The sequence below is a fragment of the Poromitra crassiceps genome (genome assembly GCF_964638095.1).
Source record: "Poromitra crassiceps genome assembly, chromosome: 14".
NCBI lineage: Eukaryota > Metazoa > Chordata > Actinopteri > Beryciformes > Melamphaidae > Poromitra > Poromitra crassiceps.
The window spans coordinates 27183112-27209595 of NC_139633.1; the positions used below are offsets into that span (position 1 = coordinate 27183112).

At 42.8% G+C, this 26484-nt stretch overlaps 2 protein-coding genes across 2 annotated transcripts in view; both read right to left on the reverse strand.

Moving 5' to 3' along the window:
* Positions 1-240: 240 nt before the first annotated feature.
* Positions 241-26484, reverse strand: part of pcca (propionyl-CoA carboxylase subunit alpha) — a 35210-nt gene continuing 8966 nt past the window's right edge. Inside the window, exons 7-23 of the mRNA XM_083650974.1 lie at positions 23133-23264; positions 21380-21416; positions 20594-20672; positions 20264-20366; positions 20050-20144; positions 19301-19451; positions 18172-18315; positions 17759-17833; positions 17231-17299; positions 15762-15837; positions 15468-15681; positions 10661-10763; positions 9388-9486; positions 8248-8301; positions 5411-5551; positions 3721-3798; positions 241-3330 (exon numbers count right to left, since the gene is read on the reverse strand). Coding sequence (XP_083507100.1) covers positions 3262-3330; positions 3721-3798; positions 5411-5551; positions 8248-8301; positions 9388-9486; positions 10661-10763; positions 15468-15681; positions 15762-15837; positions 17231-17299; positions 17759-17833; positions 18172-18315; positions 19301-19451; positions 20050-20144; positions 20264-20366; positions 20594-20672; positions 21380-21416; positions 23133-23264 — 1719 coding nt within the window. The 3' untranslated portion in view covers positions 241-3261. The remainder of the gene's footprint in view (positions 3331-3720; positions 3799-5410; positions 5552-8247; positions 8302-9387; positions 9487-10660; positions 10764-15467; positions 15682-15761; positions 15838-17230; positions 17300-17758; positions 17834-18171; positions 18316-19300; positions 19452-20049; positions 20145-20263; positions 20367-20593; positions 20673-21379; positions 21417-23132; positions 23265-26484) is intronic.
* Positions 13773-15047, reverse strand: LOC310789513 (E3 ubiquitin-protein ligase TRIM21-like; the record flags this gene model as incomplete). Its single annotated transcript, XM_083651151.1, has 1 exon — positions 13773-15047. The coding sequence occupies one exon, from the start codon at positions 15045-15047 to the stop codon at positions 13773-13775; it is 1275 nt and encodes a 424-aa protein (XP_083507277.1).

The following is a 26484-nucleotide window of genomic DNA, read 5'->3' on the forward strand; positions in this document are numbered from 1 at the left end:
TGTGTATGGGAATCTAGATGCCTTTCCTCAGCGGGGTCAAAGGAGGCTCGGTCAAAATGAGGTAAAAACACTCACCTACCACCGCAGAGACCCGGGTTCAATTCCCAGCAGCGGTACTTCCAGCTTGGCCAGACGTTCCCACAGACACAATTGGCCGTGTCTGCGGGTGGGAAGCCGGTGGGGTGTGAGTCGTGGCCGCTGCACTAGTGCCTCCTCTGGTCGGTCAGGGCGCCCGTTCGGGGGCGGAGTGATCCTCCCACATGCTACGTCCTGCCGGTGAAACACCTGGCTGTCAGGTGAAAAGCGGCTAGCGACTACTGCACATGTATCGGAGGAAGCAAGTGCTAGTCTACAACTCTCCAGATCGGCAGAGGGGGTGGAGCAACGACCTGGACAGCAGGGAGAATTGGCCAAGTGGAATTGGAGAGAAAATGGGAGGGAAAGAATTCTAAAACAAGCACGCACAAACATGAATTATTCATGATAATGATACCAACAAGGTGGATTTTTTTTTGGCTTTAATCCCAAAAAATATCTTCAAAAACCATCAAAACCATATAGTATCTACAGTATACAGTAGGACCACACTGGCAGATGGATAGTGATGGATTCTGCTACAAGGTACATAATCTCTACTATCTTATCTTACAGTTTATTCGCAACAATAATGTGAGGCCTCAGTTGTTGAAGCAGCTTCCTGCCATAACGTCACACCTGCAGTGACACTGTCATAACGTCACAGAGACTAAAATGGGCAAGAAGTTGATTCCAGCCATTCAAACCCTCCGAGTTCTCAGCAGTGTTTGTGGTAACTCATTACAAAAGTAACATACTACATGTAATATATTACTTTTAGCAGTAACTCAGTAATATAACTTATTACCAATATGATTTCAGTAATATACCAGTTACTCTGTCAAGTAACACAAGTTACAAATTGAGTTTTTTTTTTAAAATCAAAGTACATACCAGGATTTAAATAAAGATACTATCATTTCCTAATCAAATGGTGTGTTTTTATGCAAATAACCACTATAGATGACAATAACAAAGGAAAAGGGTAACATTTAGAATTTTGGACAGTTTACACTGACTTCAAGACAGTTTAAATTCTTTTTGGGGATGGTTCCGGGGGAGTGATGTCATTCTGGTACTGCAGTTATTTTGGTGAAAGTAATAATTGGTGAGTAACTTTCAAATGAAAGTAACTATAAATATTATGTAGTATATTACATTTTGAAAGTAACTTGCCCAACACTAGTTCTAAGCAACGTTTATGTGAAAGACAGGAATAAGGGTTTCAAAAACGATGCTTGGTGGGCGAACGACTGCATCGCTGGGCTCCATGATAATCTCTGAAGTAATTTTATTGACTAATCTCTGCTCATTTTTTATTGATACTACCTAATAAGCAGCATTTGCCATTTAGTTATATTAACTCACTAAAACAATGTAACAGCAGCAAAAAAACAAAACAAAAAATAAACGTTGTGTGTGTGCCTGGGTTAGGGTTAGGTAACCCTAACCCACAGCTGCAGACATCTACATACTGTAGATGCAGTCTGAGCCTCTGGCCCTGCCCACAATCAGTCAAAGTAGAGTGACCCATAAACCAAGTTGCTCACAGTGTGAACGGATGGTGTTTGAGGAGCAGCTTAATGCAGAGTCCTTAAAGAGGTTGAGTATGGATGCAGCTTTGCAGCGCATCAAGAATTCACATCAGCAGCGCATCCTCTGACTTACAGCATCCAGTCCATCAGTGGACCTTTTAGCTTGTAGCTTCTCATCTGATCTGCGGTTTCTGACATGACAACATAGCAGTTCCATCGAGTATAGGCAGAAAAGAAAAGGGAGCAGTTGATTTGTCTCGTCTAGCATGTCGTGTATCACTAACACAAAGCAAAAGTAAGGCCCGGCTGGGGACCACGTAATGCAAAAAAGCAGACTAGGGAGTTTCACTCGCCTGATATTCAAACTCTGCATCGTCCGTTCATACTCACTGCCTCTTCAGAGCCAAATTCACAACTGTGGAGTGGGCGTGGCTTCGAAGGTCTGGAGCCAGGCTAGAGTTTCACAGGAGCTGTTTAAAAGTCAGTTGCATTCAAGTATCCGACTGAGTAGTTATGAAGGAGTTTCAAATGTGGAGAAAAGGAAAAGTCACCTTTGCTTAAAGTCACTATGGGGGGGCGGGATAGACATTGCTAGGTGCTACTGTGGAGACTGGGCAAAAGGATGGCAAGCTAAATCAAAGTTAAAATATCAGAACGTGCCTTGGAATCTATACTATTCTTGCCTAAGTTGCGTTGAAATGTGAAGAACTCCACCATGTACAAGTCGATCAGAGTTTAGATTCATTCACAGTATTTAATGGGAGAATACTCTGATTATACTCCCAAAGAAGGTTTTTTGGTTTTCTAATTCTTAAAACCAACATCCTGATGTAACCTAGTTAGGAGTGAATGCAAGTCAGCCCTGTATATTTCTACCAGTGGGTATTCAGTATTTAACACCAGACTAACCGCATGAGAGAAGAAGGCACAACTGGAGTCTAAATAGGACCAAAAGCCAATCATCAAGCCAGGCTGAAGTACTTTTTGTACTGATAGGGAAATGACTGGTGCACATGGCCAGGTTGGAAAGGGATGTTACCTTGTATCAAGACATACAACATTTATTTCAGGGTATTTTTAGTCTAATTGTATCGCTACACTGGATTTTCCAATTTAAAAAGATTAACTTGATTCCCGTCAATATGATTTATTTCAAACAAAGATCATGAAACAAGGACTTCTAATACAATATCCCTCGCTCCTAGCAAATATTTTGAAATAAGTTACATAAATAGTTAAAGTTATCCATCAGCACAGTGGGAAAATTTAATAAAAAAAACACCCTGGAATAAGCTTGAGACATCTGGATACAAGATGACTTGTCTAACATGTCATTGAATGCAGTGTAAAAGGTGCTGCCATAGTACTGCATTACTCCCATATACACATATCCAATTATTCACAAAATCCATTGACAGCATATTTCTTTTCAGTTGATATGGAAGCTAAAAAAAAGGCTACATTTACAATCTGGACTAAACCACCGAAAGCAAAGAGAGGAAACGCATAAACGCGCCTTCTCTTCTACAAGTGTCTATCACTGTCCCGTGGGTTTGCCGGTGTGGAAATCGCTCTCTGGTCAGGATGAAGGGGGGTGAGGGCTGACCCTGGCGGTGGTGATGTCAGAGGTCAAAGTGCGAAAGGTGGCGTTTCATTCCAGTTCCACCAACAGGTCTCCCTCTCCTACCGTCTCCCCCGCCTTGCAGTGGACGCTCTTCACCTGGAGAGTGCACGCACAGAATGGGTGAACACAGAACCATGCAAGGCTTGAAGGGTAATATGATATTAATATTGAAGTTTTTGTCAGATCGTGTTATTTGCAAAAACACCCCCAACACATTACAGTACATTTTGGGATAACAATTTATCGATTTATTTTTCCCGGATAACCGGATAGAGTCTACAGAGTATTTGTAAACATTTCAACAGCTTATTAGTTCAGATTCAGACTACTTTATTTATCCCAGAAGGCAATTCGGTTTTACAGATGGCATTCAACAATTCAACGGATATCACACTAGTCAAATAGTAAGCTGTTGAAATGTTACAATACTCTGTAGACTCCCTGTAGGTGGACTATCCAATTAAACTAAAAGTGTTATTTAATTACCTTGGCTGTCTTGGCAGCAGTCATGCTGTTCTGCATCTTCATGGCTTCAATCACACAGATCTCCTGGCCCTCTGCCACCTAGACACACACACACACACACACACACACACACACACACACACACACACACACACACACACACACACAAGCAGAGAGTAAAGGGACTGTCTTTGGCCTCTGCAGCCTGAGGGCCCCACAAAAGACAAGATTATCAAGTAATGTAAGCTCAATGTTCATCAATTTAAAATAAAATTACTTGAAAGCACCCCTCCTCTTGTCACATAAAATATATTAATTGTTGAATCTGTTGCTCAGAGCGGAATATTAGAATATTAGAAATAGTGATAAGAATGATGAGGAGGATGGCGACTATCTGTATTGTAGGTAGAGAGATATTAACAGTCAAAATATGATCAAAATAGTCATTCTTCTAGATTCTATAACTGTGTTACCTTCTTGTAAATGAAATAATGGTGAAGTTTAACAATCGACAATTTTCTGGGGACCCCCTGGAACCCCCACGAGGACCCCTGGTGGTCTCCGGACCTCATGTTGAGAACCACTGGTGTCGTTCACCCCATAATGCAGGAGGCTTGTTTCTCATTTGCCAGTACAGGACATCCAACATCATCATCTAACACTGACACGTTGCATTAACTGATGCCTGGCTCGTTACACAACATATAATATTTATGATTTAAAAAAGCACATTCATCTTAGACCCCTGCTGTCTGTGTGCATGTGTGTGTGTGTGTGTGTGTGTGCAGTCAACATGAATGTATTGATTTCGCTTTGGCCACTGATCATGGGTCCATTAGAGAAGAAAGCACGCATGTAAAAGTCCATTAAATGATAATGTACAGTGCATTTATGTGCAGCCAGGATGTGATGGCTATTTCAAAGTCAAAGGCTAATTATCCCATTATCAGTCAAGTTCAAAAACTTGTAGCCGTACAGAACCTTTGAAAAGATAACATCTATTTCTACAAAAAAAATATATATCGAGGGCACCAGATGGCGATGAAGATACATTATCTTTCACCCGTTTGGGTTCATCTGTGCCATCTTTTTCATAATTTTTCACACATAATTTCATCATTTGGGCAAACAAATTAACACACCAACAATTTATTGAAATGCATGTTTTTACAGCTTGTGCTCGATTGAATTTAATTGCAAGTTTCAAACTGATCTCACCCACTTACCACAATAAGTTGAATTTAGCTTCGGTAATTGCACTGATTTAGTTGATTTGGCCTGATATTTTGTTGAATTTATAGTTGAATCAAGCTTTTTACAAGGTACAATGGATAAAGAAATTGGACGACATTATTGAGAGCTGTTGAACCCAACGCGCACGCCAACACAAATCCAGGTGGAAGTCAAATGTGAATTTGTCTTAAAGGGACACTGCCGAGTTTCAATGCCGATTTAGTTTGCACATGATCTCACAAATATCCAACAGTTGAGAGTTGATTTGAGTTAAGTTGTGGACCAGTGATGTCATTTGTGCATGAATGACAACACTGGTCCACAACTTCACTCAAATCAACTCTCAGTAACTGTCAAACTAAAAGAATGCCTGCAAAACCGTTTACAGTTTTCGGATATGAGTGAGATCACGTGCAAACAAAGAAAGTCAGCATTGAAAATCAGCCGAGTGTTTCTTTAAAATGTGAAGATGTTTTACCGTATCTCCAGGCTTGACGGAGACGGCCACCACTGTGCCAGGCATCGGCGAGCGCAGGTTGCTGCTGGCGTCTTCTGGTACTTTCTCTGGCATATAGGAACTCAGCTCTGCAGCCAGCTTGGACAGGACACGCACCTTAAACTACGCACACGCACAAACACACACACGCGCGCACACACACGCACACGCGCACGCACACACACACACACACACACACACACAGATATTAGAAACATGGGAGCACAGTGCTAGAGAAGGGCTGATGCTAGGCTAAAATGAAGCTAAAATGTGTGTTTTTTTTGTTTTTTTTTCCCCCAGTAATAAAATCCAGGGTACATGCAGATTTCAGCATGTTGTGCAAAACACGACTTCCCTTTGATTAAAAAGGAGTTGGGCACGATCACGTTCAATATTTTATTTGGCCTAATTTGGACACACAACAATATTAAATCAACTTTTAACGAACAAGTGGACGACGGCGCTCTGTGCATCGACGGAGCGTAATGGGCCCTGCGCTAGTGATGATAATAAGGTGCATTGTGCCTCATAGCACTCCGGAAATATTTTGGGGTATATTTTTGGCAAAGTATTATGAATGGGCCCTCTGACGCCTCACCCTAACCTTCAGCATTCTGTTATTTTCTTATCGCTGAAGCTAGAGTCATTTTCGACTTTGGCGGCTTTGTGTGACAACACTGACCACTCCTCATCCTCCGCTCCTATTATTCCTCCTTTTCAGCAGACTGACGTTATTCCCCGTCCGGGTTTTCACCCGAGCCGAGCCTTTGTCCACCTCCAGCATTTTTAATTAGCCATTTAATTAAAACAGGCCTGGCTTTGAGTCACCGAATCCATCCTTGTTAAGTCGCATCGTCTTTAAGCAGATTCATTTGACTGTGTAGCCCCTCTTAGGAACAGAACCAGGGAGCTCACCACAATAAACGTGTGGAAAGGTGAAGGACCAACGGAGGAGAAAGTCGAAGTTAGTGATTTTCAACTACGACGGCGTTTTGGCAATATTGTTGTTATGGTTTCTTCAGCAAGATTCATGTCACACAAGTCAATGTGTGACCAAGCATGTGTGCCAGCAGGCGAGCTGAGGTGCTTGGACCATATTACTTTCACTTTAAAGGGTCATTAGGTAATCTATTACTTCTACAGGACCTATGTTACTTCATTTAAATTGAGTATGACAATCGTATTCATGATTTGAGAAAACTACAGGCCTGAGCTTACTCCATCAGTGACCTCTGGCTGAAACAGGGACTTTACCAGATATTACGTCTCTACCTTAAAACAATCTCTGGCACAAAAGACAATGCTGCTCAAATAGACAAATTATTTTGGCCTGCTGTCTAAATCCTCCCCACAGGCAGATTCAGTAGAAATACCACAGCTTTACCGTAGTTTTTTCCCGGACGTTCCCAGCAATACAGGACACAGTCAGGAAGAGTACATTGGGGGGGGGATAGGACTACAGAAGAGGACAGGAAGGTAGGGATGTTGGAACAACCTGGAGAATCTCAGCGTTCCAGGAGTTCTCAGGACGCCAAATCGCTTAGAATGCGACGCATTCAAAGTGAGGCCATCGTTGCTTTAGCTGGCTCCCTCTTGCAGGATTGTCAACTGGCTATATCAGGACATTGCATGCTCATGCAGGGGGTTCACAGCCAACACAAAAGCAGGAAGACATTATGTTCACGTTAGCTTGACGCTAAAACCACAGGGCATCTTTAGACAATGACAGTGGTAGGACTTCCTGTGCCACTGGTAATCTTGCCGTTAGCTGGCGGCTGGCAAAAGAGACAGACTTATTTAAGGCCTGGGTTCAATAAGGTGCTGCAGACATCTTGGTCCATACTGACTCGATAGCGCCACTCGGTTTCTGCAGATCTTCATGTGGCAAACGTCCTGTTCCGTGTCATCTTAAAGGTCTCGACTGGGTTGAGAGGACTCAACTTGAGTCCCCGTCACGTTCCTGAACCATCTTTGTCCTGCTGGAAGTTTCCATCTGACCAGCGGTTAACCAGCCACCAGTCCAAACAGAAAGCAGGATTCATGTTGTCAGCCTGCTATCAGCATGTCAACAGAAACCAATGGCGTGTCTCATGAAGCGAGTCCCTATTCGCATGGGACTAGTATTACCTGGGGACCTCTAGTCATTTGTAACAATTGCCATCTGTGATCTTAATACTGTGCAAATCTACCATGTCCATAATCTGTCAAGTACAAATGATTGCTTTATTAGTAATTATTACTTGTTTCCGAGGAACAGGGCCACAGGATCATCTAGGAGCTTATTGGTGACATGGTGGTGCTTTTTCCAAGTTTGGATTCAATAACTGGAACACGAGCTGCTCTGGAGCAGGTTGCTGTAGATGTAGCTGCTTCAGTTACCATGGTGATCTACAGTATAAAGTGAGCCGTCCGTCATGAGCATGAAAAGCCAGGGTTAACCCAGAAGTTAGCTCACTAACCCCCTAAACTGGCATTGTGAGACCAGATCTCTGGATTCATGTTAACCTGCGATTAGCATGTCACAGCACAATACAGGACTCATCAAACCAGGCCATGTTTTTCCACTCTTCAGTTCTAGTTTTGGTGATAATCATGTGACCATCGTAGCTTCATGTTCTTGTTCTAAGCTGACATGAGCACAAACCAGCATGGTCTTCTGCTGCTCTAGCCTGGCTGTGCCCATCAAGGTTGGAGCCATCGTAGTGCTGCACCCTTGTGCTTCATATATATCAGACTGGCTGTCTGGAGGTAGAGCGACTCAAGTGAACAGTGAGAGTGTGAATAATGACAACCACACATCCAGACACAGGCAGCCTTACCGACGTGCCCAGGTACTGCAGAGTGATCTCTCCTGATGCATCTCTGGACAGACACTAGACCAGAGGAGAAAGCAGAATCTGTCAAAACAAATTCTATAATAATAATAATAATAATAAACTTTATTTATTTATTATATATCCAGCACAATATGACAAGATACATTATCTGTCAGCTGGGCTACAGTTTGGATCAATAAAATGGCTTTAAATCCTGTGTTATCGTCTGTTTTGCACGATCCTTCAGTGCTACAGTACCATAATATCACAATGCCAAACACATTACATGGGATATTCTGAACTATCTCACCATAGAAACTAACTTGAGTATCAAGAGTCATGCTCCTTACAGGACATTAATATGTAACAAAATATCCAATGGCATTATCCAAATGCTAAGGAGTATAACAACAAGACACGCATGTAAAACATAAGGAGTATAACAACAAGACACGCATGTAAAACATAAGGAGTATAACAACAAGACACGCATGTAAAACAGCCGGTTAGTTTGCCTTTAGCCTCCTTCTAGGGATGGGACTCATGTCACGATACGATATGATACATGTGGTTCACAATTCAATAAAATCACAATATGATGTGATAAAGAAAGTTCAATGACAACTGTGCAGAACTGTGTTGATGTCTGAGCCACAAATTCTTTCTAGCAATGGCACTGGATTGCTAAACAACAATTGAAAAAGGTCTCCACAAAGTTTAAACAATATAATTGCAATGGAGTGCTGGTGAAATTGCACAAAGAAGCTAACTCATTTGACATTAGGACGACAGAATCAATTTGAACTACCGGTAGTATTATATATATTATATATATTCCTGTCCCACTTTTTTGTATTGCGAATTGCGATATATTGAATTTGGATATACTGTCCCATCCCTACTTGCATCCATTACTATACACTGCTTCCACAGTTTTATTTCCACACTCATACATGGTAGTGTGACAATGTAACAGGTTAGTATTGTGACACTTGGACTGGTGTAACACACATGAACAGCTTTAGTACCATTAAGTGCAAAGTGGTTAATGGAAAATCAGATGTGTATTCATGTTCATATACAAATGTGAACCTGTGTGTGTGTGTGTGTGTGTGTGTGTGTGTGTGTGTGTGTGTGTGTTACCTGCAGCATCCTGTGTGTGCCGTTGACGGTGAGCGGCAGCAGGGGCGAGGCCAGGTTCCAATCTCCACTGACCTCCACCCTCCCTCCATCCACCTCCACCTACAGAGAGAGGCAAACACCGGCTATGGCAGTGGTTCCAAAACTAAGGGGGCACGCCCCCCTAGGGGGAAAACAGAGGAACGACAGGTGGGGTGCGACATAAACCACATCGGGGCAGGGGGACTGTCTTTGGCTACAATTGGGTACTTTACGCTATACTGTGTTCATGAATGTACACTGTGCCTCTATATCAAATGGTTTCCTAGGCGGAGCATGACGCATTCTGTGCGGATCTTATCCGCTCAAGCTGAACTATTTTCAACTCTTTGCGGCGGATTTATATATCATTGTGCAATTAATCATTAATTCAAAACTAATACGAATAACAGAAAAGGTTTGGGAACCACTGGATGGTACCATGCATAAAGAACTATGTTCTCCACTCACTTACTTACTGCTTTCAGTGTTGGTTCTTCTCACTGTCAAACCCACACAGCGTTATAAGTACATTTTGATTTTGAAGGGGGGGGTACTATGACTATTGGGATAATAATCTGTTTCCCCTGTATTAGTTGCAAGCTAGTAATGCTCAGTCAAAGTTAGCTGGTTTATGGTAACAGAGAGAGAGAATTTCTGAAAAATCGAAAAAATAAACACCGCAATAACACTCAGCGAAACTTCGCCGTTGGTAAGCACGGTTGCATTGACTGATATAGGTTCGGAAAATATTATTGACGTGCAAATTAATCGCACGAAAAAAACGCTCCCGATGTGTAAGGACCTTTAGTGTTGTGAATCTCATAGGCGATATGATTAGAAAGGGTTGACAGTTAGGCAGTCATAGGGACAATGTGAACAGAAGGCAGGGCTGTTTCTGCTGGCTGGGCACTGATACATGATGTGTTGTTGTTAGTATGTCTGACTAAAATATACATCATTTCAATGGGTGATTGGGATTGTGATCACTTCATTACACTGGTGCTTAATTGGTAATTGCTGCCAAAAAAAACCCCATCAGTGTATATATATTTTTTGTTTATCTCTACTATTCTCAGGTGACTCTTTATATTGAGTTCATTATGATTCAGCTGGTTAGTTCTTATTCTTGCTTTTATTGACGTGAAGTCTCCATGGGATCCTGTGTGAACCCATACTGTTACATGAGAAGAGTGTGTGTGTGTGTGTGTGTGTGTGTGTGTGTGTGTGAGTGAGAGAGAGACAAAGAGAAACTCACAGTGTAAGCATTTCCTGATCTAGTAACCTCCACAGTGTGACGTTCCTTCCCCAGCTCCACACACAGCTCCCACCGACTACGCTGCTGACGGGTGGTTGAGACCCTGAAAAACACACAAAACACACACACACACACACAGAGTTGAGACTCTCTCTCTGATATGACTAATTTCCATCTATAAGTCAACATGAATATGGACTTGGAACAGGAATATTGATCTGCTTGCTATTCCCACATCTTCCCTATATCTTTCCCACAGAAATTAATGGTGGCAAGTGAACAGTGACATCTGCTGTTCAAATTGTAAAAAAAGAACATACTAGTTTCCTACAGGGAGCAATCATTTCTCACATTTTCTCCAGGTGAGGTCGCCTACTGTTCTAGCTGTGGATATACCAAGAAATATCTTCACCCAAAATGAAAAAGACTAAAAAGAAAGATTGGACTTTTCCAAACTGTCATTCAATTCCACAGATTGCATTGCAAAGTGTGAGAACGGTAGTTGTACAGTCATAATGTTGACATTTAGGTGAAACTGGCCACATATGCACTGCAAATACATCTAAATAGGTATAATTCTGTAAAGTTCAGTTTGCTCAGTTCACACAGTTGGCTTTTGAATGAGAGGCCAACTGCAGGACTCAATTTAATGGTACGTGCCCTACCAGGTGAGCCACCAGGGGGCTCCTTGTAGTCACTCTATTCTAATGTATCATGCATAATGACATTCACTCACATACGGTGGTCACTCCCAAAAACGGATGTGTATAATAATATCCACTTTGACCCAGAGCAACTATCTCAATTAATTCAAATATTGTGGAAAAAGTTCAATATTGTAGACTCACGGTGTCACACTCTAATCAGCGAATTAATTTTGCATTTAATTTGGAAATCAAGGTCCCAGCGTCTGGATGAAGAGTGGAGAGGCACATAATCCAAGTTGCTTGAAGTCCAGTGTGAAGTTTCCACAATCAGTGATGATTTGGGGTGCCAGGTCATCTGATGGTGTTTGGTCCACTGTGTTTTCTCAAGTCCAAAGTCAACGCAGCCGTCTACCAGGAGATTTTAGAGCACTTCATGCTGACTTCTGCTGACAAGCTTTATGGAGATGCTGATTTCATTTTCCAGCAGGACGTGGCACCTGCCCACACTGCCAAAAGTACCAAAAACTGGTTTAATGACCTTGGTATTACTGTGCTTGATTGGCCAGCAAACTGGCCTGACCTGAAGCCCATAGAGAGAATCTATGGGGTTTTGTCAAGAGGAAGATGAGAGACACCAGACCACACATGGGCAAAATACGGCCCGGCCCGCAGGCGCCACCTGTGTGGCCCGGGATGGAATTGCAATTTTGTTTTTTGTTTTTACAGTGCACCTGAACGCAACATGCAAGATACCCGCTGAATAAGTGTCCAAATGTTCATGTCATTCTGGCCAATACTCCACTTCTGTTATAGCAGTTCAGTCTGGAATGGAATATCTTTCAATAATCTTTATGACTAAAAGGCTACATTGAAGTAGAAATTTAAATAATTAACTCATTGGTTTTGGATTTATTTAGCTTCAAGAGTGAATTTTTGTTGGTGTGACCCTCAACACAGGCTTTGATCATCCCGGGCCACTTACTGATACTTATGCTTAAATTAACCCACTCATATTCTGGTTTATTTCAAGAAAAACATTTTGGCTAGTGGAAATTCTAATTGGCTGGCAACTTTAAAATCTAGCAGCCATATTGGCAGGTGGTCAAAAAAGTTAATTTCGAGCCCTGAGAGCAGGTGGTGACATAGGAGTGAGTGAGAAAAGGATCAAATATTGGTGGTTAAGACTGAATAATGACATCACAACTGTTAATTTAAAATGAGTTATTCCTCTAAACCTGGCTTCAAATGCCCCAAATGTTTCGCGCTGGCGCCGTTCGGCCCTCAGCAAAACCTGGTAGCGAGGACATTTTTTGTGGCCCTCTCTATCATCAAAGTTGCCCATCCATGGGTTACGGCATGACAATATTTGTTCGGCCCCCGGCAACAATCTGGGTTTCTCATGTGGCCCCCCATGAAAAATAGTTGCCCACCCCTGCACCAGACCCAACAATGCAGATGAGCTGAAGGCCACTATCAAAGCAGCCTGGGCTTCCATAACAGCTCAGCAGTGCCAAAGGCTGATTGATCACCTCCATGCCACGTCGCATTGATGCAGTAATTCGTGAAAAAGTAGCCCCTACCAAGAATTGATACCTGGACATGAACATAGTTTTTAGAAGGCTGACATTTCTGTATTAAAAATCCTTTTCTTTGATTGGTCTTATGTAATATTCTAATTTTCTGAGATACTGAATTTAGGGTTTTCATTAGCTGTAAGCCAAAATTATAAAAAAAAAAATAAAGGCTTGAAATATTTCACTTTGTGTGAATGAATCTATAATTGATGAGTTTCACTTTTTAAATTGAAGTACTAAAATAAATGAACTTTTCCACGATATTCTAATTTATTGAGATGCACCTGTACATGGTTTACACCTGAAGGACAGGTGTGACAATATGCAAAGGCCTGTTTCGTCACTGCAGAATGGCAATCTGTTGAAAAGCTTTATTTGCATTGTGTAAGGAAGTTGTGTTGAGTTTCGCTGGATCCAGGTAAGAGCTCGCCACGGGTGATCGATCAGAACCACAGAGATGTCTTTCAAGCTTTATTGAAATATCAGGCAGATAGGAGCACACACACTACACATTCGAGGTATGACATCATTGGTGACCTCACAAGGGGCAGGTCTGACATCACACAATCACAATCAAGAGACAGCCTAGACCGTCTGTCATCACCGATGACCTCACAGGGGGGGACTCTGACATCATCGCCGATGATGTCACAGCAGTGATATCGTCATTGGGTCGCGGGCGCGTATCCGGTTCTCAGGCCTTTTCTACACATTGTGATCTCTAGATTAGATTTCCTTCCTTTCTCCTTCTCTAAGCTAATTAATCTCAACTGTGATTAATACAAGTCAGTGTTTTTCTGTTGTTTTATAAAAAGAAATTCAACGTTAGAACAGTTACCTGAAGAAACGATGTATTTGTAAATGTGTTGATGATGATGAATGCTGATTAGTCTAGTCTGTGTGATTGACAGGAGAGATGATCAGAGGGGCGGAGTTTTCACCATCATGATTAGGACAGGGACAGAAGTATGGGTAGAGTTTCTCAGTGAAGGTGCAGCCAGTATATGAGTAGATAAGAGCAGCAGCATCTACGTCATAAAAGGAGACCAGACCCTCCTCATAATCCACAAACACCCCCACCTTCTGAGGCTTCCTTTTCACAGAGAGGAGGGCAGACAGGCTAGCACCAAGAGCTCTGTACTCATTTCCATTCCTCAACCATATAGTCCAGAAGCCATCCAGTGTGGTGCTTTCCTTCCTGTTGATCGACCCTCTGGCCACTCCTAAATCCCAATCAGTCTTCCCTTTAACCTGAACCTCGTAGTAAAACCTTCCCGAAGAGAAGCTCTGCTGTCCTAAGATCATGCCATAATAAGAAAATCTCTCTGGGTTGTCTGGGAGATTCTTCTTTACATCACCATGCTGTACTTCTTTCCAATTATCAGACAGGATGAGTTTGACATGTGCTGTGTGAGGATCCAGAGTCACATCCACTTCATACTGCTGGACCCTCTTCAGCTCAGCCACCAGCAGCTTCTCCATCTCTTTCCTGAGAGTCTCCTCCAGCTGAGCCACAGCTCTCCTCACAGTACCCTCATATGATGAGTGGACACTGACCTCTGTCCAGTCCTTGGTGTGTGGAGGAGTGTTCAGGGATGGGAGGCTTTGGAGGAGGTAGAGGTGGTATTCAGTGCGTGAGAGCTGCTCCACCTCAGCAGTTCGCTTCATCAGCTCAGAGATCTCCTGTTCCAGCTCTTTGATGAAGCCTTCAGCCTGTTTCTCTGTTGTTTTCTGCTTCTCTTCGATGGTCTCAATGAGCTCAGTCTCCACAGACTGAATCAGAGCAGTGAAGACCCGCACACTGTCTGCTCTCTCTCTGTCTGCATCTTCCTTGCTGAGCTCTACTGACTGTTTGATCTCCTGAATCTTCAGTTGTCTCTCCTGGATCATCTGCTGAATTTCAGCCTCTGTCTTAGGTCTACTACTCAGTGCCTTTCCGAACTGTGCAGCCATCTCAGATATGAAAGTATTGACCTGTAGCTCAGGTCTTCCATTGAAACACTTGCTACACATGGGACACTTGCACGGAGCATTAACATCCCAGTGCTGAGCGATACAGTTTTTGCAGAAGTTGTGTCCGCATGCTGTGGAGACTGGATCAGTGAACACATCCAGACAGATGGAGCAGAGAAACTGCTCTTCAGATAGGAGGAGAGCAGCAGCCATATCTAGACACTCAGACAAAAATAGCCATGTCATCCCTTTATAACCTCAGCAGGGAAGGATTTATGACATCACTGATGACATCACAATTCAGTGGTATGACTTCAAATTTAAAGACACCTCATGTTGTTTGCCTTTTAATGGTATTCAGTATGTATCATTATTTGTTTACGACAAATAATCACATGAGCTGATATCTAGTTATTCGCATAATGCATAATTATATAGAACATATAACTAAGTATATTGTATTTTTGGCTCTTGTGATAGACTATAAATATTTTTATTATTATTTACACATTAAAAAAAAGTCACTCATTCAATCAAGAATTTTGCACTTTTGTTCACTTTCCAATACCTGCTTTTGGAGCAGTCTGGCACACAAACAAATCGGGGTTTTTGTCTACAAGACGGTGTCCTTACCTCAGATTGCCTAGGAACTTCTGGGAGCGGAGCCGGGCGGCGACGTGGAGCGCTGCCGCGGAGGCCATCAGCTCCCTGCGACCCTGCGCCTCCAGCTGGTGGCCCTGGAAGCCGTCGGGGTAGACCTCAGGCAGGAAGTTGGTGCTGATGTCGCCGGAGATGAAGCGGGGGTGGGTGATGATCTCCCGCAGGAGGGGAATGTTGTGGGTTACGCCTGGGGGGAGAAGAGTCATAGAGGTGTGTGCCCTGTGTAACCGCATTCATTTGCACTGCGTCAAATTTATGTCCGTCTACCTCTGATGACATAGTTATCCAGGGCGACCTCCATCTTGGCAAGGGCTTCGGCTCGCGTAGCACCATAAGTGACCAACTGTAAGAAGCACAATGGTCTACTGTTAAAGACCTTTTCTGAGACTAATACTAATGGTTGTAGTGTGTAATTTTCTATAGACTATCTATCTCGAACTGATAAAACATATACTGTAAATCTCAGTAAAGCCAAAATGTAACCATAAACAAATAAGTCTTCATCAAAGAAAACAAACAAGGATGAGTTCAAGGAGGGGCAGAAGGAAGCAAAGGTTATCTAGTCCTGCCCCTTCCTTACAATATCATAACATTTAAATTAAAAAATATCTTACAACCTAAAAGAAGGAAAAAGAGAAGAATAAAAAAAACAAGGCTAAAAAACAGAACAACAACAACAACAAAATCAAAAAGTCAATCAAAACATTCATTCAATCTAAACAATGATCTAAACCAGGGATACTCAACTTGCTTTGCCCAGGGGCCACTTTTGCAAAATGACAGGAGGCCAGGGGCCAGTTAATAACAAATATTAATATACATTTTTCTGTAGCGGATTGTAGGTTTTTAGGGTGTCCGCCGGAGTTCAGTCTCACAATTCTGTGCATACAGGATAGTTGGTTAGGTTAAGTTAAGTTAGTTAAGTACATATACTGTAAGTGCCTGGGCAGCGAGCAGACAGCCATATTTGACAATTTAGCTGCAGCTCAGTCAAACTTTATTCAACATTAGTTTTCAATTGTGAATTAGAAAATGGTCGGGGGGCCACTCTGCACCCTATCGCGGGCCGCATCTGGCCCCCGGGCCAAAAATTGAGTATCACTGATCTAACCCCTTGCAGAATTGTGGCTGTTCAGATCAGTAAAATGTTCCTATGACTGAAACATGTTGAAGTACCGTATTGAGCCTATTTCTTTGTTGACCCTTAAAAAAAAAACTCTCGTAACGGACAAGCCCGTCTTTTATTGTCACACGAACACCACAATACATGCATGCGGCCACAACACACTCATGCTGACGGTGGCCGGTGAAAAGTGTCCTCTGCATTTAACCCATCCAGGCATGTCCTTTCCTCCGGGGGGCAGGCCAGGAGCAGTGGTCGCTTTCTCGTGCAGCGCCCGGGGACCAACTTCGGATGTTGTCGTCACTGGTCGGATGACGATGACGATCTGATCTTCTGCATGTTTTTAGTGGGGGGGTTATATACGGAGGAACCCCCTGGGGGAGCACGGGGAGAACATGCAAACTCCACACAGAGAGAAAGGCCCTTACGACGAGATACCCCACCTGGGCAGTAGGCACTGAGGATATGGGGGGGAACACAACCACAGCGCCCCAGGCGAGAATCGAACTCAGGACCTTCTGACTGTGAGGCGACAGCGCTACCGACTGCGCCACCGTACCCCCCGTCATCGATAAGGCTGCACAAAACATTCTAATTGACTATGAACTCTGACCTTAGAGATCATGGGATCGTAATAGATGCTGATGTCACTGCCTTCCTGGATGCCGCTGTCCACACGAACCTAACGGATCAAGCAGCAGAAAAGGAAATGTGGATATTCAGTGGTGATTATTTCACCTATTACAACAACGGAAAACAATATATATATATATATATATATATATATTTATATATATATATATTTATATATATATATATTTATATATATATATATATATATATATATATATATATATATATATATATATATATATATATATATATATATATATATCTCAGACCCAGGGAGACCCATATCACAGTAATATATATATTACACACAGATATATATATATATATATATATATATATATATATATATATATATATATATATATATATATATATATATACACTGTATATCCACACACACACATGACAGCATTGCCCTTTGTTTTTATTGCAGTTTGGATTTGTTCACTGTGTTGTTGTTTTTCACACAGTCTTGCCTAGTGCAGTTTACACACATATACACACTTACATTGGGGATGTTGAGTGGCTCCTGGTATTGAGACAACCGTCCGATGGAGGGGAGACCAAAGGACTTGTAGGGGTCCTAACAGAGGAACATTTGAGAAAAATTTGGGAAACTAGACGGCGCTCATATAGGCAGTTTTCAATATGCCAGTTCTACATTTACACCCAAAAGTTAATAATTTCTTCCATACGGTGAATGGAGAGAGAGGAAAAAGTGCAATTCTCCAGTCTCCTCTACCCGAGCAACAGATATTAGTGAATTTAGGTTTCATCATGGATGAAGATGCACAATCCAACATACTACCAAAGTTCAACATCACTTTAATATTTAGAACTATAAGAACTTGACAAGGATTTCTGATACAAATACACCCACAGATTATTCAGACACACACACACACACACAAACACACACACCTCGGCGTAGACGCGGCATTCAATGGCCCAACCGTTGATGGGGATGTCTTCCTGTTTGTGCTTCAGTGGGTAACCCTTGGCAACCCGGATCATCTGCTCCACCAGGTCCAGGCCAGTGATGCACTCTGTGATGGGATGTTCCACCTGGATGGGGTCAGAGGTCAGGGGTCAGAGACAGTACGTTATGTCAATTACCAGCGTGCTTCTTCCTAAAGGTTCCGCCTGCGGGGTTGGAGCGAATAAATCCTGAGCGTCAAAAAACGTTGTTTACATTTTAAAACCTGCGACAGTTCACACAACTTTACCACGACATGCATATATTAATATGCATCAAACTCTTGAGCTACTTCTGCTCTCACTCAGAATGTCAAAATATAAGCGATGCCATGTATAGTTTTTGAGGTAATGAACATTTGTTTGGCACAACTCGTACTAGTTAACTGCTGCGGGCTTCCGCATTTCTGGGGGATTTGTTGTTGTTGTGACATGACGCTGATTCGTCCTATAGAGACACTGCATGAAATAGGCCACGCCCATCACGGGGGAAAAGCTCCGTTCATTTCCACACACCAGCGTCATTTCCCTTGAATTAAACATAGCTAAAAGCTGTTGTGTGGTGGGCTGCGCACACAACAAATGTAAAAAAAACTCCAGTTAAAGTTTTTTTGTACTCCTGAGCAAAACAAGGAAGCCATTGAGAATTGGGGGGAAGAAAAATGTGGATCTAGCAGTCAAGAAGTAAGTTGGAGTGTTCATCTTCCGTATATACGATCCTTTTGTGCAACACGCAACCATGCACGTGACATAGGAGAACGCCAGGATTGGAGGGGGGGGGTTCCGTTTTCCCCCGTCTTGGGCGTGGTTTCTGAACGACGACGCGTTACGCAGTGTCTCCATAGGAGGATGGCAGGATAGTAGGATTACATTCAACAATTTATTGCATAATTTCTCTCTAAAAAGAAAAAGAAAGAAAGAAAAAAGACGTTTTGTTCGATCCTGCTGTATCCAGTCTGCTTTTTCTAGTTCCATACAGGATCGTTTTGCAAAGAAATATGTGGATGGAAATGCAGCTATTGACAACTATCATACATGTGTGTGCATGTATGTATGTTTGTAGCCCTACACTGACCTGTAGCCGTGTGTTCATCTCCAGGAAGTAGAAGTTCTTCTGGGAGTCGACCAGGAACTCCACGGTGCCGGCAGAGGAGTACTGAACAGCCTGAGCTAGCTTCACTGCCTGTTCACCCATAGCCCGCCGCGTGGTCGCATCCAGGAATGTGCTGCAAAACACAGGCAACACTGGGAACTGGGATTCACATTAGCTGTACCAATTAAATACACACAGCCCACAAGATAGGGAGTAAAACAAACAAAATCACTTTGAGACAGAAGAACCTGGGAAAACGTATCAAATTGCTATACAACTACCATCACAGCCGATTGACATAAATATTAGGCTTAGATTATTTGGACTGGATTAAAATTTAAAAGATCTAAATGAGTCTGTCTCTATGACTACTCCATCAGACGGTATCAATCGTCAAAATTATGATATCTGACAACACAACTACAGTTTCATTCTTATATCATTCTCAATATTTTATTGTCCATGGGAACAAATACCGGTAGGTAGTTGAATATTCATTTTTTTTTTTTACAACTCATGGTCATAGTAACCTTGCTTAATACGATTCTTTCAACTCTGAAACACAGATAACATGTTGTTCACGCAAATAATTATGTTCCCCCGTCACAAAATGCAACAGCACAATTTTTTAACATGCTAATTTCACCACCAGTTTGTCAAGTATAAAGGTTGGCTAACGGTTCGTTTTAGTCAAGTAAAACAACTGACACCAGACTGGGTTTCCTACTGACCTTGGAGCTTCTTCGACCACCTTCTGGTTCCTCCTCTGGATAGAGCATTCTCTTTCGTTCAGCCACAGAGCATTGCCATGCTTATCAGCTAGCACCTATACACAGACACATTGATCTAAACGTGGCCTCAAGGAAATCAGGGAATAACTTTGTGCGTGTGCATCTGTGTGTGTGTGTCTGTGTGTGTGTGTGTGTGTGTGTGTGTGTGTGTTACCTGTATCTCTATATGTCTAGGATTGTCTATGAACTTCTCAATGAGCAGCCTGTCATCTCCAAAGCTGGATGCTGCCTCCTGGGATGAGAACCGAAAACCCTCTCTGGAAAACAACACACACGCAGGCACGCACGCGCACGCACACGTACACACACGCACACGCACACACACAGATGGAGAGATACAAGGAAAAGTTACTTTGTATCAACAACAAAAAACAGAAATCTAAAAAAAACAGAAGGATAGGTAGAGAGAGGCACACTCAGACAGAGAGAGAAATACAGACTAAGACTAAATAGACAAGAAAGGCAAGACAGAGTGAGAGAATACCTGGTCTCCTCTTCATTCCAGGCAATCCTCATTCCTTTTCCTCCGCCTCCTGCCGACGCTTTGATCATCACTGGGTAACCTGGCAACAACACAACTATCAGTCACAACTGGGTAACCTGGCAACAACACAACTATCAGTCACAACTGGGTAACCTGGCAACAACACAACTATCAGTCACAACTGGGTAACCTGGCAACAACACAACTATCAGTCACAACTGGGTAACCTGGCAACAACACAACTATCAGTCACAACTGGGTAACCTGGCAACAACACAACCGTAGCCACCACTGTGCAGTCATCACTGGGTAACTGGACAACAAAATAAGCATCAGTCATAACCGGGTAACCTGGTAATAACACAAGATCTCTGTACATATCTGTGTGTGTGAGCAGACACATAGTCCTGTACATATCTGTGTGTGTGAGCAGACACATAGACCTGTACATGACGTACTAGTTGATGGACACGGCTTTAAGGCCAGTGCTCCCTGCAAACACATAGAGCTCTACGCTCAATTCATTCATTGCATTTTCGATCAGAATCGATTGTCATGGTGGCAAATACTAGGAAAATAAGGTCCAGGTTGAAAATAAAATAAATTATCCTTTAATATCTCCCTTGGCAAAGTGAAGAGGGAGGGGGTCCTCTGAGTAGGCTAGTAGACACACACACACACACACACACACACACACACACACACACAGACACAGACACACACACAGACACAGACACACACACACACACACACACACAGAGAGAGAGCATGTAAGTGACTACTTACCAATATCCTGTGCAATCGTCACAGCTTCCTCAACAGTCTGAGACAGAGAGAGTTATGGTTACTGATACTGACACATGACAACACAGACTTTTCACTTACTTTTCATAATGTCTTTATACACATCTGCATCTGAGCTGACTGTGGTATGTGCTGTGACTGGCCCCGGCCCCTAGGGGGGGCAGTTGGCCTTAGCCTTTTACACTAATCTAGGACCATAAACTGCACAGGCTGTGATAAAGCTTAAAGGGACAGCTCACCCTAAAATCAAAAATACATATTTTTCCTCTCACCTGTAGTGCTATTTATCCATCTAGATTGTTTTGGGATAGTTGCCTGGGTTGGAACTGGATGGCACTCGGCTTGTGGTGCTCAAAGTGCCAAAAAAATGAATATGAAAAACTCAACAGCAGTGTCTCTTTCCAGAAATCATGACCCGGTTACTCAAGATAATCCACGGACCTTGTTGTGAGCAGTTTAATGTAGGAACTACTTTCGACCAAACACTCACTAGCTGCAGCTAGCTAGCGGGTGTAGTTCGGTCGACAATAGTTCCTACATAAAACTGCACACAAGACTGTGGATTATCTTGAGTAACCGGGTCATGATTTCTGGAAAAAGACATTGCTATTGGATTTTTCCAATTGTATTTTTTGGCGTTTTGAGCATCACAAGCCGAGTGCCATCCAGTTCCGTTGTATTGGAGAGAAGGCTCCAAAATGCAGACTACTAACACAAAACAATCTAAACGGATAAATAGCACTATAGGTGTGAGGAAAAATATGTATTTTGGATTTTAGGGTGAGATGTCCCTTTAAACTGGAAAGGTTCTTGACTTAGGGGGACCTGACGGAGTGCGGTGTGTGTGTGTGTGTGTGTGGGGGGGGGGGGGGGCACGGGGTGGTGAATGGGGGGGAACTGGCACTGCACTAGTAAGAATAATGCCTCCAAGAAACTGTGATGTGGGTTATCATTAGCTAACAGCAGATGTTGTTGTTACCCCATGAGGAGGGAATGTGATACCGTATAGATCCCTACAAAGAACCCTGCGTGTGTGTGTGTGTGTGTGCGTGCGTGTGTGTGTGTGTGTGCGTGCGTGCGTGTGTGTGTGTGTGTGTGTGTGTGTCAGAGAGTATGGTAGGTGTTGAAGCTAAAACAAACAGTAGAGGATACCAGGGGTGGGAAGAGGGAGAGGCATCAGATAAGTAGAAGTTTTTAATTGAGATCAAACGGTTATAAAATCAGACCATAGGGGGGGTGGGGGGTAGTCACCAACCTCTAGTATGTACATTACACAAATAAATGACAATGATAAATGTGAAAGCTTGAACAAAATATTGATTGAAAAACTAATAAAAACAAATGTATTCACAATTTTTATTCACAATTTTATTCACACACAAAAACTGTTACAAGTCAATTGACATTTTTTCACATTGTAGCTTACAGATAATATGATACTTAGGTTTTAAACGTGTGGCATCTGACATTTCTTGTGAGTTGTGTGACGTGTTTTTTTTTTGCTCCTTTTGAACCAGTTTGAAAATATATATCTGATTCATAATTTCTGGACATAACAATGTGTGTGCTGGTTTTGGATATTGCCGCGTGAGCCTGTCTGCTTATGTGAGTCACAGAGATGCATGTTTTTCCTCTTACCAGATGCATGCATTGACCTGTGTGCGTGTGTAGAGGTGTGTGTGTGTGTGTGTGTGTGTGTGTGTGTGTGTGTGTGCGTGTGCGTGTGTGATCCTACCTTTACGACTCCGTCGTAGCCTGGTATAGTGTTGACCTTGGCAGCCTTAGCAATCAGCTTGCTCTCTATTTTATCTCCCATTGCCTGGATAGCATGGGTGTCCGGGCCGATGAACATCACCCCCTCTGCTGCCTAGCAACACAAACGCAACACAAACGCAACATAATAATCGCTAACATTAGCGCTGTGACGGGATAACGGAAAGCAAAAAAAGATATGAACAGAAACACAAGCATAGCCCTTGTTTGTGATTGAATGCGCCCGCCCTGTTTCTTTGGCTCGCCCAATGGGGTTTGAGCCCAATGAGGTTTGAGCCCAATGAGGTTTGAGCCCAATGAGGTTTGAGCCCAATGAGGTTTGAGCCCAATGAGGTTTGAGCCCAATGAGGTTTGAGCCCAATGAGGTTTGAGCCGACGCAAACAATGAGATTATTTCTGCCTCTAGAGAAGCTCTGCCTCTCAGAAATGTTTGCAGAAATAGACGCAGCCCTAGCTGTGTCTTCTTAACCAGTCTTCTGATAATCAGAGTATGAGCTTACCCAGGTTATTCTAACCCAGTTATTGTGTTTACATGTTGACTCAAAACCAGGCTAATGAGAAACAGATTTCTCCCTGCAAAATTATTATTATTATTATTTTTAACGGTGCGTCCGCTTCTATAAGTATGCATGTTTGAGGACAGGATGTGTGCACCGAGATGGGCGGATGAGATTTAGGCCCTGGCCCCGCCCCCAGCGGGCACAGACACAGGCGTATAGAGAGAGCGTCTTGTCTCGACGTCGGTAAAACACGCACGCGGGCACACACACACACACACACACACACACACACACACACACACACACACACACACGCACAGTTTAATAAAGGTCTGGAAATTAATGAAAAATTAATTAATTTCCTCACTGCTGAGACTTTGGCACACTATGGGCGAGCTCGCCCACACACACACACACACACACACAAGTGCCTTTTAAACATGAACTCTGGATCATGTCCAGCTAGAGAGAACAGGATATTTTCAGGTTTTGCCTTTCTAAACATGAGGGGTCTTTGTTAAGAAACAACTGGATATGAGCCGTTTTTTCTGCCAGTGGGCGGCCGGAAGGGGGGGGGGGGGGGGGGATCGAAAACAAGAAATGTGATAGGAAACAGCTTTAGCTATGAGGCAGTCAAAATAGTGGTCGCACCGTCGTCAATCACTGTGGGTGATTTATTTTACAAGTGGCAACTAGTCATATCTGACTAGTTTTAAATGTATTTCTCCCCACAAAAGTTTGATAGCCTATCAGTCCGTCAGCTCCTATCCTCTCCGCAGTGTGGACGCACAGTCACACAACACTGCCTGCCTCACACAATAGAATTGGCTGCATCACGTTAGCGACAAATCTGGAGACTTCAAAAAACGTGCCGTTTTAACGGAGTCCATTCCAACGAGGGGTGGCAATGTGCCAAAAATGAGCGCTTCGCCTAGGTTACATAAAGCCGCCCAGTCAAAATAGTGGTCGGACTGTCGTCAATCACTGTGGGTGATTTATTTTACAAGTGGCATTTCAAGTCATATCTGACTAGTTTTCAATGTATTTCTCTCCACAAAAGTTAGGCTTTTTCTGACATGGGAGCAAGCAAGCAGCGCAGCAGTAAGCGTCCCTCCTGATGCAATGGACCTGGCTGCCTGGCTGCAGCTGAAGCGCGTTGGGACCACACGGCCAAACAATTCAAGCCCTTTTTGCAGCACTTGAGGAAACCGTGAGTTTGCACGTTGATATAAGCGATTGCCCGAACGATTCATTAATTAATAAACTAGTGAACGTGAAGTGAAGTGAAGTGAGTCACACCCGCCCACTCAGATCTGCGGATAATGACCTGCCACTGTTTAACATGAGGTGCGATTGCGTGGAAACGGATCTTATACCGGTGGTCGAGGTAGATAAGATACGGAGTCGCGGGAGTGCGCGTAGGCCGGCTAATTGTTGTTTAACATGCAGGCCAACCGGCTAGGAGCAGGTTATAATACGGATTCCACTGCATGTTAAGAAGTGGCTACAGTGTCAGAGAGAGGGTACAGCGGGGTGGAGAAGGGTGGGACCTGCAAACCTGCACCGCTTACTTCAACCACCTGGGTGTGATTTATTTTTATTTTTTCTTTCTTTCTTTCAAGTAAGCAGTTAGAAGCTGGAGCTTTCTTCAAAGCCAGATGTGACTAAAACATTTCCACGGCTCTCAATTGGGCCTTTTTTTATGTTACTGTTGTGGTTGGATATAACTTCCTGGCCGTTACATTCTGGTCTTGCCTCAGGCCAATCGCAAGCCAGCTGAATGTCTGTTGTCGCCGTTATTGCTATGCAGATTTGAGCCCCAATCAGTGCTAATATAGCACAATTAAAGTGAATGGGCCCAGCAGTTCCCATACAGGACAATGAGCAGCAAACATCTGACCAGCGCTAATTCTACTGATTCCATCAGGAAGTGTGGAAATGAAGGCAAACACACTGGCCTGGGGGAAAGATGGCAACAATACCTGCTCACATCAAACAAACCATCTGTAAATCATCTCTCATATTATGAGAAGGATGGTTTCAGGACTGGTCAATGTTACATGTATGCATGATAAAAACATCTGATACACCTACAATGCACTGGGTTCAATATTACCTGCATCATTTTCCTGAGGTAATAGGACAAATACACTCCTGTAGCCATGCCGCAAATAGTTGCTTTGAAGGCCATTTCAACACCAACATTCAATATTATTTAAAAAAGTAAATAATTGACTAGTGAAAATACTATTTACACGTGGTTTCTAAGATTCACCACTGCAAATTAATTTTGTGAAGTGAAACAATAATAATAGTTTTGCGCTATTATTCTGTAGGCTGTGGGGCCAAACCACACATGCACCCCACCAATCAAGCTGCACAGTTTCCTAAAGCCAATCAGAGCAAGAGTTTGTAATAACCAATCAATGAGCAGCATAATTTATCTTTTGACCTTTCAATGTTGGCAAGTACAGGTGGAGTGGGAACCTATGCGAGTCATGGCAAATGTGCAAGTGAGTAGCATCCAATTCTGTATTCAAATATATTAAAAAAAAAATCTGTAATTGATCATATTGAGTTGTGGAATAAAACTTTAAACTAACATAATTGGTGGAATGTGTTCTGGTTTAGTTGTAGTACTCAAATCTGATAGGAAACTTCTGTTTTATTGGTAGGTACACATGCACGTGTATACATTTCCCTCCACTTCCCACAGATTAGCAAAAAAAGATGTGTGTCTCTGCATTGGTTTGCACCCACAGCATGAGACCAATACGTGCAAATGCACATCTGTGACTCAAAATACCAATACAG